The 14,990-nt window shown below is 52.7% G+C and overlaps 1 protein-coding gene across 2 annotated transcripts in view; it reads left to right on the top strand.

Moving 5' to 3' along the window:
* DCHS1 (dachsous cadherin-related 1) overlaps positions 1-14,990 on the top strand; it is a 64,301-nt gene that overhangs the window by 46,341 nt on the left and 2,970 nt on the right. For both annotated transcript variants that reach the window (XM_064288512.1, XM_064288513.1), the window contains 18 exons: positions 4,752-4,940; positions 5,047-5,278; positions 5,418-5,654; positions 6,183-7,208; positions 7,435-7,628; positions 7,837-7,933; positions 8,035-8,192; positions 8,379-9,243; positions 9,341-9,580; positions 9,671-9,796; positions 10,656-10,865; positions 11,838-12,716; positions 12,837-12,950; positions 13,126-13,337; positions 13,425-13,579; positions 13,784-13,914; positions 14,037-14,320; positions 14,673-14,811. In XM_064288512.1, coding sequence (XP_064144582.1) covers positions 4,752-4,940; positions 5,047-5,278; positions 5,418-5,654; positions 6,183-7,208; positions 7,435-7,628; positions 7,837-7,933; positions 8,035-8,192; positions 8,379-9,243; positions 9,341-9,580; positions 9,671-9,796; positions 10,656-10,865; positions 11,838-12,716; positions 12,837-12,950; positions 13,126-13,337; positions 13,425-13,579; positions 13,784-13,914; positions 14,037-14,320; positions 14,673-14,811 — 5,488 coding nt within the window. The remainder of the gene's footprint in view (positions 1-4,751; positions 4,941-5,046; positions 5,279-5,417; positions 5,655-6,182; positions 7,209-7,434; positions 7,629-7,836; positions 7,934-8,034; positions 8,193-8,378; positions 9,244-9,340; positions 9,581-9,670; positions 9,797-10,655; positions 10,866-11,837; positions 12,717-12,836; positions 12,951-13,125; positions 13,338-13,424; positions 13,580-13,783; positions 13,915-14,036; positions 14,321-14,672; positions 14,812-14,990) is intronic.

Consider the following 14,990-nt stretch of genomic DNA (forward strand, 5'->3'; position numbering starts at 1 on the left):
ACTTGAAGGTTGAGCAGGAGCTTATGAGAGAACCAGAAAGGGGAGGGGTTCTAAGCAGAGGTGACATGCACAGCGGGATGGGAGAGGCTGATTCATTTAAGGACCTACAAGTGGTTCAGTATCTCTGGAGTTTATGATACAAGGAGGGCGATGAGTCTATACAGGTAGGCCAGGTGGTGAGGAACCAAGACAAGACAAGGAGTTTGAATTTTTTTATAGGGCACATTGAAGTTTTATTTTGTTTTGTTTTAAATATTGTGTTTTCAGTGAAGGTTTAGACAAGTTTATGTTCCCATTCAACAATTTCTACACAAGTTGTTCAGCGACATTGGTTACATTCTTCACGATGCATGAACACTGTTATTTCAGTTCTGGTTGTTCCATTTCCATTAATCTGGTTTCCCTGCCCCTTTACATTGTCATCTTTGTTTTAAAATAATTGTTGATCATTTGGTCTCATACAGATGATTTTTTAGTGGAGCACAGTACTTATTGGTGATATTCATTATTTTTTGACCCAACTTGTTATTTAGCTATAAGGTGATCTCAGGGACATTGAAGATTTTTAGTAGAAGAGTAATATCAGATTTGTTTCTCAAAAGATGTTTTTGGTAGGCAGTAAAGAACAGTTGTTCTCTACTGGGGCGATTTTGCCCCCCAGAGGACATTTTTGATTGTCACAACTGGCAGGATGCTGCTGGCATCTAGTGGGTAGAGAGCAGAGATGCTGCTAAACATCCTAAAATGCACAGGAGAGCCCCTACACCAAAGAATTATCCAGTCCAAAATGTCAATAGGGCCAAGGTTAAAAAACCATGGTGTAGAGAATGGATTGGAGGGTCAAACTGTACAGGCAGGAAGACCTAGGAGAAGGGAGTTATAGTCCAAAGGAGAGATAACACAGGATAGTGATAATGGTGATGGAGAGTAATAGACAAATAGGAGAGATAATGAGGATTTACTTAGTCCCTGGTTGATTGACATAATCAGTGAGGAAGAGGGAAGAACAGATTTCTGGCTTGAGCAACTGCTTGGATGGAAGAGTCATTAAGAGCAGATTTGGAATGATCATGAGTTTAGTTTGGGATAGGTTGAATTTAAGGTACCTGTGGGACATCCAGGTGGAGCTGTTGAGCAGGCATCTGGGTATACAAGTCTGGAGCTCAGACGAGTAGTCCAGGCTGAAAGTATAGATGATGGTGGAAGACACAGAAATGGAAGAGAGGGCCCTGAGGGAGTGTGAGGAGTGAGAAGAGGCCGAGGAGAGATCACAGTAAACAACAATGTGTGTAAGAACGGGCAGAGTAAGTGGGTTCTGAGAGAGGCTGGGGAGTCGCAAAGCAGCAGGAGGAGAAGCAGAAAAGTGTTTTGTCAAAAAGTCAAAGCAGGAAGTATACCTGGGAAGATCAGGATGGGGTGGATGCAGAAGTTTGTGGTCTGATAGGAATTTCAGATAAGGCTCTTTATTTTCTCCTTGAAAACAGTGTATTTTCTGAGAGCTAGGGGTGGGGTGGGGCAAGAGGAGAGGGGTGAGGTGTGTCATAGCTATTGGGCAGAGTAGGAGAGAGCTGACTAAGGTTGGGCTATGAAGCACGGCTGAGAGCCCTCTGAGAATGGAGGCTGTGCTTGTGCAGTGGAACCTATAAGCAGGGGCTGCACAGGCCAGGAAATTCACATCTGCCTTGGTCATTTCCAGTCAATGGCCCCCGTACCTTTTGAGGTCACATCCTGACAACTTCCCCCAACCACTATTTATTGCTTTCTTCCTGCAGCGAGTCAGAGGGCAAAGGTCTTTAACAGCTTCTGGAGTTGGTGCCACAGCTGTGCTGCTGTCTGCCCAGATTGATGCAGGGGGAAGCTTGTCTCCTGGGATATCCGGGCCCATAGCCACAGCAGAGAGTTGGAGCAGGAGCTGTTTCCAGGGCTCAGCCGTTGCAGGGTCTTAGTGTCTCTTAGGAGGGTAAACAATGGCACAAATCACATCTGTCAAGGGCCTGGGCAACAATCAGAAGTCCTTGGCTAGCCTTCTCACTGAGCAACATTTTCTAGCTAAGGAAGGGGAACTCTTCAGCTTCCCCTTACAGCATATCATGACCCTGAGGCCCTTGTATCCACAAAGAGTACTTTGTCGCAGCCTGAAGCAGCCAGCACCAGCTAACCCACTATTGAGGGCCTAATGTGCACCCAATGTTTAGAACTTGGTTTGAAAGAAGTTTTTGTTAAAAGGCAGGGCAGTCAGAATGTCCATTTACTCGGTGAACAAATATGCATGGAGCACCCACTGTGTGCCTGGCCCTGCCCTAGGCTTGGGAGCTCTCAGAATGGTGTCTCCTGCTGACCTGGCTCTGGAGTAGTCAGAGGCTGCTGGCATTGGTGTTCATTTGTTCAACTTTTCTGGGAGATGCCCAAGAATAAACCAGGAAGCCTTCCCTTACTTCTTAGCTTTGAGAAGTTCCCATGACTTAATGACCTCAACATTGCCCCATAGGCTTGCAGTTCTTCTCTCACTCCCAATACTGTCCCTCTGGGAGGTGATGGGGATGCTAAAAGTATATAGAGCAGACCCTATAGTGATCAGTTCCCATAATAACCAGACTCTGTAATGATTAGACTCAATGAAGATCATACCTATAACATGATTCAGTAAGTCTATCAGTCAGTTCTCTGCTTGAAGCAATTAGGAGACTCCGTGATGGTATTCACTTCTTGTGGTCTACCTGGAATTTGTGGTCACTGCCCTCAGCACTCTTTTTTGTAAGTATGTTTATATATCTGCCTCACACTTTACATGGAGCTAACTGGGAGTAAGGGTGCATCTTGGTCGCTACTGTATGCCCGTGGCACAGAGATTGGCATGGAGTCAGTGAGTGTTTGTTGAATGATGTGTGAAAACATTGCCTTGCCCTGGAGCAGCAGGCACACTCATGGGGAGACCAGCCTTTGCAGATTTGATGCAGTCATCTTTCATCAAAAATTTATTGAACTCCTACTATGTGTCAGGCCCTGTGCCAGGCATTGAAGTGACAGCAGTGAACAAGAGAACCCAATCCCTGCTTTCAGCATGGCCTCTAGAATGAATACAGGGCCAGCTAATCAGTGTCAGAGCACAAGGTTCTGTGGGAGCAGAAGAGAAAGGACTTGTCTGTGACAGGAGATAGGGAAGACTTCACAGGGAAGGTGACATCTGATCTGGTTAGATGGAAGAAGGGGTAGGCCTTCAAAAAGAGGATTAGTGTCTTGGTTATCTAGTGCTGCTATAACGGAAATACCACAAGTGGATGGCTTTAACAAAGAGAAATTTATTCTCTCACAGTCCGGTAGGCTAGAAGTCTGAACTTGGGTCCCTGGCTCCAGGGGAAGGCTTTCTCTCTCTGTCAGCTCTGGAGTCCTTGTGATGCATCAATCTTCCCTTGGTCTGGGAGCATCTTAGCACAGGAACCTCAGGTCCAAAGGACGCACTCTGCTTCTGGCAGTACTTTCTTGGTGGTATGAGGTCCCCGTGTCTCTCTGCTCACTTCTCTCTTTTATCTCTCAAAAGAGATTGGCTTAAGACAGTATCTAATCTTGTAGGTCTCATCAACATAACTGCCACTAATCCATCTCATTACATCATAGTGATAGATTTATAGCACTTAGGGAAATTACATCAGATGACAAAATGGTAGATAGTTATACAATACTAGGAATCATGACCTAGCCAAGTTGACAGATATTTTTGGGGGACACAATTCAACCCATGACAGGTGGGTAGTATCCAGTGCACAAAAAGAACCCCCAAAGGCATGAAAGTGTGATGTTTTTGAAAAGCTAGTAGTTGTTCAGCAGGACTGGAGCCTCTCGTGCTAGGGGGAAGTGGTGAGAAATCAGGCTGAAGAGGTGGGCCTTGTAGGACAAGGTAGGGAGCTTAAACGTGGCCATACAGGGATAGGCCACAGATGCAGAAGAGGTTGGGTGGAGGAGGAGTGATGTCACAGAACCAAGTAAAGAATATTTCAAGGAGGCAGGGATCGGTAATGGAAATGTACATAGATTTAATAATATGGAGAAACACTGTTAATCTTAGAAAAAGCAATTTCACTTATTGTCTTGGGAAATGCAGAAAAGTCGTCAGTAACCGAGAAATTTAGCTTTGAAAACAAGTAGAGAGTGAGGGCGTCAGCTGGAGAGGGATATGAGATCCAGGGAGATTTTTCTCTTTTGTTTTTGAAGTGTTTTAAGTGAAGAGGAAGAGAGTAGAGATAGAGCAGAGAGGGGCTAATCAAAAATGTGAAGTCCACAAGAAAGGAGGACATGGGAGCCTTAACACTGGAGAGGGATTGACCCTCATAAAAAAGATACTTGCTCCAATGCTGGAGGGAAGGCACGGATAGATGAGGGCAGATGCAGACAGATGTGTGGATCTCGTGGTGGAAAGTGGAGAAAACTCGTATTCTGAGGGTCCACCACTAGTTCTTCTGGAGCCTGGAGACAGCAGACTTATAACACTCAGACTACCTTAAGATGTGTCTCTACCTCCCATACGTACATACATACGGGAACAGACTGGCAGTAGAACTCTCACTTGTTAACTAGAGGGATGAGGCCTGGGCTTGGGTTGGGTTTTGGCTGTGTCCTACTAGCCCCTCTGCTATGTCCATCATCCAGAGATTCTGGGCACCAGCTGCGCCAGAGCCTGCTCCTCCTAATTGCCACTTGGTTCTGGCCTTCCTGGCCAAGAAGAGGGGTCGTCACTCACCCCAGCCTCCCCCCAGGTGACAGCCACAGATGCGGACAGTGGCCCATTTGGCCTCCTCTCCTATTCCTTGGGTGCTGGGCTTGGGGCTTCAGGGTCTCCTCCGTTCCGCATCGATGCCCACAGTGGTGACGTGTGCACAACTCGGACCCTGGACCGTGACCAGGGACCCTCAAGCTTCGACTTCACAGTGACAGCTGTGGATGGGGTGAGTGGGTAGACCATGGGCAGGTGGGGGGTGGGTGCTCACTGGGGTAGGGTGCTCACTAAGGCCAGCCAAGGCCCACCTGACCTGTGGCTGCATATCCCACCAGGGAGGCCTCAAGTCCACGGTATATGTGAAGGTGTTTGTGTCAGATGAGAATGACAACCCACCTCAGTTTTATCCACGGGAGTATGCTGCCAGTCTGAGTACCCAGAGTACACCAGGCACAGCTGTGCTGAGGGTGCGGGCCCATGACCCTGACCAGGGTCCCCATGGGCGGCTTTCCTACCACATCCTGGCTGGCAATAGCCCCCCACTTTTTGCCTTGGATGAACACTCAGGTGAGGATCCTCCCATTCCTGGGGCCTTCCCCCAGACCCCTCTCCCCTCCTGCCTGAATGATGTACTGCCTCCCCTTCCGTAACCCTTCCAGCCCTATGCTGTTTCCTTATGCATCCCTGCTTCTGTCCCTCCTCCCAGGGCTGTTGTCAGTAGCCTGGCCCTTGACCAGAAAGGCCAATTCTGTGGTGCAGCTGGAGATCGGGGCTCAGGATGGAGGTGGCCTGCAGGCAGAGCCCAGTGCCCGAGTCAACATCAGCATTGTGCCTGGAACCCCCACACCACCTGTATTTGAGCAACTACAGTATGTCTTTTCTGTGCCAGAGGATGTGGCACCAGGCACCAGTGTGGGCATAGTCCAGGCACACAACCCACCAGGTATTATTTGCATTATACATACTTGGAGCCACACTCAAAACCAAAAACCAAACTCACTGCCATCCAGTCGATTCCAACTCAGAGCGACCCTGTAGGACAGGGTAGAACTGCCCTGTAGAGTTTCCAAAGAGCACCTCACAGATTCGAACTGCTGACCTTTTGGTTAGCAGCTGTAGCACTTAACCACTACGCCACCAGAGTTTCTGAGCCAGATATCCCAATATAACCCTCGAGCATCATCTCAAGGTACCGTTGGTAGCCACAGATAGCCCCAATACAAAACACTCTGATACCAGCCCCCAATGCCTGCTTAGGCATGGTCTAGGTACACAGCTCCATCCCCGGGCATGTGAGTATTACCCCAGTGCCACCCACATTCTCTGGTAACATCTGGAGCATATACTCCCACTAATACTGTGTAAGGCACAGGTGTGGGCACTATGGTGTTCTTCTTGGGATCAGATTCTGGGCCCCAGTTCACTAGGTGCCCCCCAACTTCTTTCCTGACCCCTCTATCTTCCTCCCCAGGTCGCTTGGGACCTGTGACCCTCGCCCTATCAGGCGGAGATCCCCGGGGACTCTTCTCCCTAGATGGGGCCTCAGGGCTGTTACAAACCCTTCTCCCTCTGGACCGGGAGCTGCTGGGACCAGTGCTGGAACTGGAGGTGCGGGCAGGCAGTGGTGTGCCCCCAGCTTTCGCTGTGGCTCGGGTGCGTGTGCTGCTGGATGATGTGAATGACAACACCCCTGCCTTTCCTGCACCTGAAGACACAGTGTTGCTGCCACCTAGCACTGCCCCAGGATCCCCCATCTATACCCTGAGGGCTCTGGACCCCGACTCAGGTGTTAATAGTCGAGTCACCTTTACTCTGCTTGCTGGGGGTGGTGGGGCCTTCACCGTAGACCCCAACACAGGCCATGTACGACTTGTGGGACCTCTGGGGCCCCCAGGGGGGCCAGCCCATGAGCTGGAACTGGAGGCGCGGGATGGGGGCTCCCCACCACGCACCAGCCACTTTCGACTAAGGGTGGTGGTCCAAGACTTGGGGACCCATGGGCTGGCTCCCTACTTCTACAGCAGTACCTACCGTGTGGACCTGCCCTCGGGCACCACCCCTGGGACTCAGGTCCTCCAAGTGCAGGCCCGAGCACCTGATGGGGGTCCTGTCACCTACCATCTTGCAGCAGATGGAGCAAGTAGCCTCTTTGGTCTGGAGCCACAGAGTGGGTGGCTGTGGGTGCGGGCAGCATTGGACCGTGAGGCCCAGGAGTTGTACACACTGAAGGTAATGGCAGTGTCTGGGTCCAAAGCTGAGTTGGGGCAACAGACGGGCACAGCCACTGTGAGGGTCAGCATCCTCAACCAGAATGACCACAGTCCCCGCTTGTCTGAGGAACCCACCTTCCTGGCTGTGGCTGAGAACCAGCCCTCAGGGACCAGTGTGGGCCGGGTCTCTGCCACTGACCGAGACTCAGGTCCCAACGGACGTCTGACCTACAGTCTGCGACAGCTGTCAGAAGACAGCAAGGCCTTCCGCATCCACCCCCAGACTGGTGAGCACTGGGACCCAAATTCTAAGGCCACATATCCCCATCCCTAGAATGGTGAGCACCCAGACAGGATCCCTAACCCCCAACCCAGACCCCTGACTCTGAGGACCAGGACTGGGCATCCCTGGCATTCCCTGCCACACTCCCCAAACACCACCTTCTCAGCTGCCAGGCCTCAGGCTCTGTGTCTCTAGCTATCCCATACATGATTCCCTTCCTGCACTCCCAGGAGAAGTCACCACACTGCAAACCCTTGACCGTGAGCGGCAGAGCAGCTACCAGCTCCTGGTGCAGGTGCAGGATGGGGGGAACCCACCCCGCAGCACCACAGGCACTGTGCACATAGCAGTGCTTGACCTCAATGACAACAGCCCCACCTTCCTGCAGGCTTCAGGGGCTGCTGGTGGTGGCCTTCCTATACAGGTATGTGAAGCAGCAGAACTCGGCCCTGAAGTGTGAGAGGAAGTGGGGGTCTTCCCATAGAGCCGTGAGTGTAGGGAGGAGAGGCTGCTTCCTAGGATATGTGTGAGAGCAAAAAAGGGACTGTGCCTGCCCACAGGTGATGGGAACTCCATCCTGAGTTGTCTCAAGAATGGGAAGGAGACAATGTAGGTGAGTTGTGTCCCCACAGGTACCAGACGGTGTGCTGCCAGGAACACTGGTGACGACTCTGCAAGCCAAGGATCCAGATGAGGGGGAGAATGGAACCATCCTGTACACACTAACAGGTATGGGGGTTGGAGAGAAGAGAGCTGGTGGGTGATGGTATGCCCTCATGGACTGCCTGGCTCTGGAACCCAGCCCTCACCCTTGCTCTGCCCGTTCCTAGGCCCTGGCGCAGAGCTCTTCTCCCTGCACCCACACTCCGGGGAGCTGCTCACCGCAGCACCCCTGATCCGAGCAGAGAGGCCCCACTACGTGCTGACGCTGAGCGCCCATGACCAAGGCAGTCCCCCTCGAAGTGCCAGCCTCCAACTGCTGGTGCAGGTATGGCTGCTCTTCCTACAGTCTGCCCGCTTCTTCCCCACCGCTGTGGACCCGCTCCAGTAGCTCCAGTTTCCTGGGGTTCTTGAGCCGTCTATGCAGGTCATTGTGACCACTCTTTCTTCCTACCCAGTGGGCCAGTCCATACCCCCTTTTACATGAGTCCCCGATTCCATCCTTCCACCATAGGTGCTTCCCTCGGCTCGCTCTGCTGAGCCCCTACCGGATTCCGCTGAGCCGGACCCTGCGGCACCGGTGCCTGTAGTGCTGACGGTGACAGCAGCCGAAGGGCTACAGCCCGGCTCCCTGTTAGGCTCGGTGGCTCCTCCAGAGCCGACAGGGGTGGGCGCGCTCACTTACACACTGGTGGGCGGTGCCGACCCCGAGGGCACCTTCGCGCTGGACGCGGCCTCAGGGCGCTTGTACCTGGTCCGGCCCCTGGACTTCGAGGCGGGCCCGGCGTGGCGCGCGCTCACGGTGCGCGCCGAGGGACCGGGCGGTGCGGGCGCGCGGCTGCTGAGAGTGCAGGTGCGCGTGCAGGACGAGAACGATCACGCGCCCGCCTTCGCGCGCGACCCGCTGGCGCTAGCGTTACCGGAGAACCCCGAGCCCGGCGTGGCGCTGTACACTTTCCGCGCGTCGGACGCGGACGGCCCGGGTCCAAACAGCGACGTGCGCTACCGCCTGCTGCGTCAGGAGCCGCCTGCGCCGGCACTTCGCCTGGACGCACGCACCGGGGCGCTCAGCGCTCCTCGTGGCCTGGACCGGGAGACCACACCCGCGCTCCTGCTGCTAGTGGAAGCGACCGACCGGCCTGCCAATGCCAGCCGCCGACGTGCAGCGCGAGTATCCGCACGTGTGTTTGTCACGGATGAGAATGACAACGCACCTGTCTTTGCTTCGCCTTCACGGGTGCGCCTCCCCGAAGATCAGCCTCCTGGGCACGTGGCACTGCACGTGGTAGCCCGGGACCTGGACTTGGGCGAGGCGGCACGCGTGTCGTATCGCTTGGCGTCTGGCGGGGATGGCCACTTCAGGCTACATTCAAGCACTGGTGAGAGCTGGGGTGGGGGTGGGGGGTGGCAGCGAGGGAAGTATGATGTGGAGGGAGTATTTAGGTTTTCTTCCAATCTGCCCTCACGCTCACCTAGGAGCGCTGTCCGTGGTGCGGCCTCTGGACCGTGAGCAACGAGCTGAACATGTCCTGACGGTAGTGGCCTCAGACCACGGCTCCCCGTCGCGCTCAGCCACGCAGCTCTTGACTGTCAGTGTCGCCGATGTCAATGACGAGGCACCAGCTTTCCAGCAGCAGGAATACAGGGTCCTCTTGCGTGAGAACAGCCCGCCTGGCACGTCTCTACTCACTCTTCGAGCAACAGACCCAGACCTGGGTAAGACCCCAGGGATGAATTGAGAGGATGCTCTGGGGCAAGAAAGGTATATTTATCCTCTGAATCTTCCTTCATGCTGCTTTTCTTCAGGGGCCAACGGGCAAGTGACTTATGGAGGTGTCTCAGGAGAAAGTTTCTCCCTGGACCCAGACACTGGAGTTCTCAGGACTCTTCGGGTCCTGGATCGGGAGGAACAGGAAGAGATTAATCTGACAGGTACAGGTTGATAGGAACCACAAGGGTGGGAGATGTTGTAAGCACCAGTGTTACATGGACAGAACCCCAAATTACTACCTTCTAGAGGCTTCCATCTATTACAGCACAGCTCCTGTTATATTTTTGGACCCCTTTTTTGGAGAGTCAGGGTCTCTGGGTGGTATAAATGGTTTGCTTTTGGCTACGAACTGAAAGATCGGAGGTTCAAATCCACCCAGCAGTGCCACGAAAGAAAGGTCTGGTGATCTGCTTCTGTAAAGATTACAGCCAAGAAAACCAGTGGAGCTTAGTTCTACTCTGTAATATGTAGGGTCGCCGTGAGTCAGGACTGCCTTTACAGCAATGATTTTCTTTTTTTTTTTTTTTTGGAGGGGTTTTGGTGAGTCAAGAGTTTGGCAGAGTGCAAGATGAACTGATTTCAAGGTCACCACTGTGACCTCACAAACTCTCAAGTGCATAATGTCATAGCTGTCCTCCTCTAAGATTCCCTCAGACTATATTGAGTGTCAGAAAAGTTAAGCAACTTGCTCAAGCAAACACATTTTGGAGTGGCAGGTCGGGGACTCAGGCTCAGATCTTTTGATACCTCATTTAGTGCCTTTTCTGTCACAACACCACTAATCCGAGATACGTCGTACATGCACCAAACGTGGGGTGCAAGAAGGGAAAGAACATTTTCTGACACGGTTATGTTTATGTTTACTTATACACATAGATACCAGTGTGCCTGGGGGATGTAGAGAGGTGGACATTGTCTGGGTTTTGTGTGTACCTTGTGAACGTGTATGAACTCTATGTAGTATGGGTTTCCCCATGAAATGGAAGCAGGCTAGATCTCACTGATTTTGCTTCCTCACAGTGTATGCTCGGGACAGGGGCTCACCTCCTCTGTTGACCCATGTCAGAGTACGAGTGGTTGTGGAGGATGAGAATGACCATGCCCCAACCTTTGGGAGTGCCCATCTTTCTCTGGAGGTGCCTGAGGGCCAGGACCCCCAGACACTTACCACACTGCGGGCTTCTGACCCCGATGTGGGAGCCAATGGGCAGCTGCAGTACCACATCCTAGGTGAGAACCGTCCTACATCCACTACGCCAGCACCCTCTCTCCCTGATCTTGTCCTCTTCTTGCTTCTTGTTGGCTTCTGTCAGCTTCAGTGTGTCTGGGTCTTCTTTTCCCCCTTTCTGTGTCTTCCTCTTCTTTTTGTTTCACACATATATTTTGTGTCTCTGGGTATCTCTTTCTGTGGCTCTCCAGCTTTTTGTGTCCCTTTAAGTCTCCTTTTATTTTCCCATTCCTTTCTTTTTCACTCTCATTTGTCTTTCTCTGTAGGACGGTCATTCTCAAACTTTTTGGTCTTAGGACCTATTAAAATTCTTAAGAATTATTGAGAACTGTAAAAAGCTTTTATGTGGGTTATGTTTATCAATATTTACAGTATTCAATATTAAAACAGAAAACTTTAAAGTATCATTGCAAAACAAGCCAGTGAAATATTTACCATGTTTCTGCATAGGCATAAGAAAGCACAAGAATGTCAAATAACTTACTGGACAATAGTGAGGTTGCAGATATTATAGCAGATATAACTAAAGATACCTAGTAAGAGCATAAACTGAGTGAATCTCTAAAAACACACATATTTATATTTGAAGCCTACTACCTAGAATATTCTAGAAAACACAAAGAGTACATAAGCATCTGAGTGATGATGTCGTCACATCAATAGCATCTGGACAACTTCACTGTACATTTGTGAGATAATGAGAATGGAAAAGGCATATAATGTCTTAGTGTTACTAATAGTTCTGATCTCATGGACTCCTTGAAAGGGTCTCAGAGATTCCCAGGGGTCCCCAGATCAGTCTGAGAATAGCAGCTTTACATTGTCTTTATATTCTGGGTTTCTCTTTCTTTTCCTTTTTGTCTTTTTTTCTTTGTTTGTTTGTTTTCTCTACCTTTCTCTCAGTTTCTCTCCCTCCTTTTCTCTGCTATTCACTATATATCACCTCCACCTCAATGGGCTGCCTTTCTCTGCAGATGGAGACCCATCAGGAGCCTTTGTCCTAGATGTAGCTTCTGGGGAGTTCGGCACCATGAGGTCACTAGACCGGGAGGTGGAGCCAGTGTTCCAGCTCAAGATAGAGGCCCGGGACGGAGGCCAGCCAGCTCTCAGTGCCACTCTGCTTGTGACAGTGACAGTGCTAGATGCCAATGATCATGCACCAGCCTTCCCTGTGCCAGCCTACTCTGTGGAGGTGCCCGAGGATGCCCCTGCGGGGACCCTGCTGCTGCAGCTACAGGCTCATGACCCTGATGAGGGTCCCAACGGCCGTGTGACCTACTACCTGGGTGCAGGTGCAGCAGGAGCCTTCCTGCTGGAGCCAGGCTCTGGGGAGCTGCGGACAGCTGCGGCGCTGGATCGAGAGCAGTGTCCCAGCTATGCCTTTTCTGTGAGTGCAGTGGATGGTGCAGCCGCTGGGCCCCTGAGCACCACAGTGCCTGTCACCATCACTGTGCGTGACGTAAATGACCACATACCCACCTTCCCCACCAGTCCCCTACGACTGCGCCTGCCCCGCCCAGGCCCCAGCCTCAGCACCCCCACCCTGGCTCTGGCCACACTGCGAGCTGAAGACCGTGACGCTGGCGCCAATGCCTCCATCCTATACCGGCTGGCAGGCATGCCACCACCTGGCACCACTGTGGACTCTTACACTGGTGAAATCCGTGTGGCCCGCTCCCCTGCAGCCCTGGGCCCCCGGGATCGTGTCCTCTTCATTGTGGCCACTGACCTTGGACGCCCAGCTCGCTCTGCCACTGGTGTGGTTGTTGTTGGGCTGCAAGGAGAATCTGAACGTGGACCCCGCTTTCCCCGGGCTAATAGTGAGGCCATGCTCCGTGAGAATGCACCACCAGGTGGGTCTCCTGCCATATCCCCCAGCTGTGTATCCCTGGATGATCTGGGGTTACTCACTGAAATATCTCCCAAGGTCCCCCAGTCCATTGCTCACAGTCCAACCAATATGTTCTCTGCAGGGACCCCCATTGTCTCCCCCAAGGCTGTCCATGCAGGGGGCTCAAATGGACCAATCACCTACAGCATTCTCAGTGGGAATGAGAAGGGGATATTCTCAATACAGCCTAGCACAGGTAAGGGGCAGGAGCAGGGAACTCTGTGATAGGACAGGCTCCTGAGGGGGAACAGATTCTTTGGACCAGAGGAGGCTCTGATGGGGAGGGGCTGCCCTTAAGTGAGGAGCCCCAGGGAGGGAGACTCCAAGGCAAGCAAGCAGGCTGTCACTTATATATTTGGCCTCTTCCTCAGGAGCCATCACAGTTCGCTTGGCAGAGGGGCTGGACTTTGAGGCAAGCCCACGGCTGCGACTGGTGCTGCAGGCAGAGAGTGGAGGAGCCTTTGCCTTCTCAGTGCTGACTGTGACGCTGCAAGATGCCAATGACAATGCTCCCCGCTTCCTGCAGCCTCACTATGTGGCCTTCCTACCCGAGTCCCGGCCTTTGGAGGGGCCCCTGCTACAGGTGTGGGGTGTGATGGGAGCATGGGACAAGGGCTGGTAGGAGTTTTCTGTGGCCAGGCCAGTGCCTAGCAGCCTCCTACCCCATCAGGTGGAGGCAAATGACCTGGATCAAGGCTCTGGTGGACAGATCTCCTACAGCCTGGCCGCATCCCAGCCAGCACGGGGATTGTTCCATGTAGACCCTGCCACAGGCACCATCACTACCACAGCCATCCTGGATCGTGAGATCTGGGCCGAAACACGGTGAGGCCTGGGTCCATAGACCCCAAGACCCCATCCTGTGATCTGTCAAGTTCCAAGCCCAGCCTTAAATCCCCCCTAATCCCTAGGCCCTGCTCTGAGTCCTCTCAGCTTCAAGCTCAGTTCTGAACTGAGTCCTCCTAGCCCTGCTCAGGATTCCCCCATCCCTAGGCACTACCCCTACCCCTGATTGTAATCTGTGCCCAGGCTTGTACTAATGGCCACAGACAGAGGAAGCCCAGCCCTAGTGGGCTCAGCTACGCTGACGGTGATGGTCATCGACACCAACGACAATCGCCCCACCATCCCCCAGCCGTGGGAGCTCCGAGTGCCAGAAGGTGAGGGCTGGGTAAAGTGAGAGGTACAAAGGGTGGCAGGGAGACATGGTTCTCTACCCTTGGGCTCAGGGGGCACCTTGGACTTGCCAAACACACTTGTCCCATGTGTTGTTGTGTTGCAGATGCACTACTGGGCTCAGAGATTGCACAGGTGACAGGGAATGACGTGGACTCGGGACCAGTGTTGTGGTATGTGCTGAACCCATCTGGCCGCCAGCACCCCTTCAGTGTTGGCCGCTATGGGGGCCGCGTCTCCCTCACAGGCCCCCTGGACTTTGAGCAGCATAACCACTACTACCTGCAGCTGCTGGCGCATGATGGGCCTCATGAGGGCCGCGCCAACCTCACAGTGTTTGTAGAGGATGTCAATGACAATGCACCTGCCTTCTCGCAGAGCCTCTACCAGGTACCAATGCCCCCGGACATCCCCACACCTGGGCCCAGAGTTGCTCCCATTGAGTGGAAGTGACCAGGCTAGAAGCAGCTGGGGTGGGCTGGACTTTGGAGCTGACCTATGGATGGCGCTCTGGAGATAGGAGGGTCCCTTCTAAGACCAGCCACTCCAAGTTCTCCAGGTGAACTGTGTCCAAGTTCTGCATCCTGTGCACAGAAAGGGAGGAAGGGGGACAATTCTCATTTGAACATTAAGGAGGTGGACTCCATGCTGGAGGCTCATGGGGCCAAGCTCCAGAGCATAAGCTAAGTGGGGCCAGGGCAGCTGGACAATTTGACCACAAACACTTTTCCTCACACTCCAGGTGACCCTGCTTGAGCATACACCCCCAGGCAGTGCCATTCTGTCTGTCTCTGCCACTGACCGGGACTCAGGTGCCAATGGTCTCATCTCCTACCACCTGGCTTCCCCTGATGAGGGCTTCAGTGTTGACCCCAACAACGGTGCGTCTTTCCTAGGATCTGACCCTAAATTTTTACCATGTTGGGCCATATTCTGACCTCATTTCTATAATTTATTGCCCAAACTGTTAACCCCTGTATCTGACCTAGGGAGGACATTTCTACTCCTCTGTCTCAACTGTAAGCCCTTTCCTGACTGCATGACTAAAAGTCATTCCCTG

This window comes from Loxodonta africana, chromosome 7 (genome assembly GCF_030014295.1).
Source record: "Loxodonta africana isolate mLoxAfr1 chromosome 7, mLoxAfr1.hap2, whole genome shotgun sequence".
NCBI classification, from domain to species: domain Eukaryota; kingdom Metazoa; phylum Chordata; class Mammalia; order Proboscidea; family Elephantidae; genus Loxodonta; species Loxodonta africana.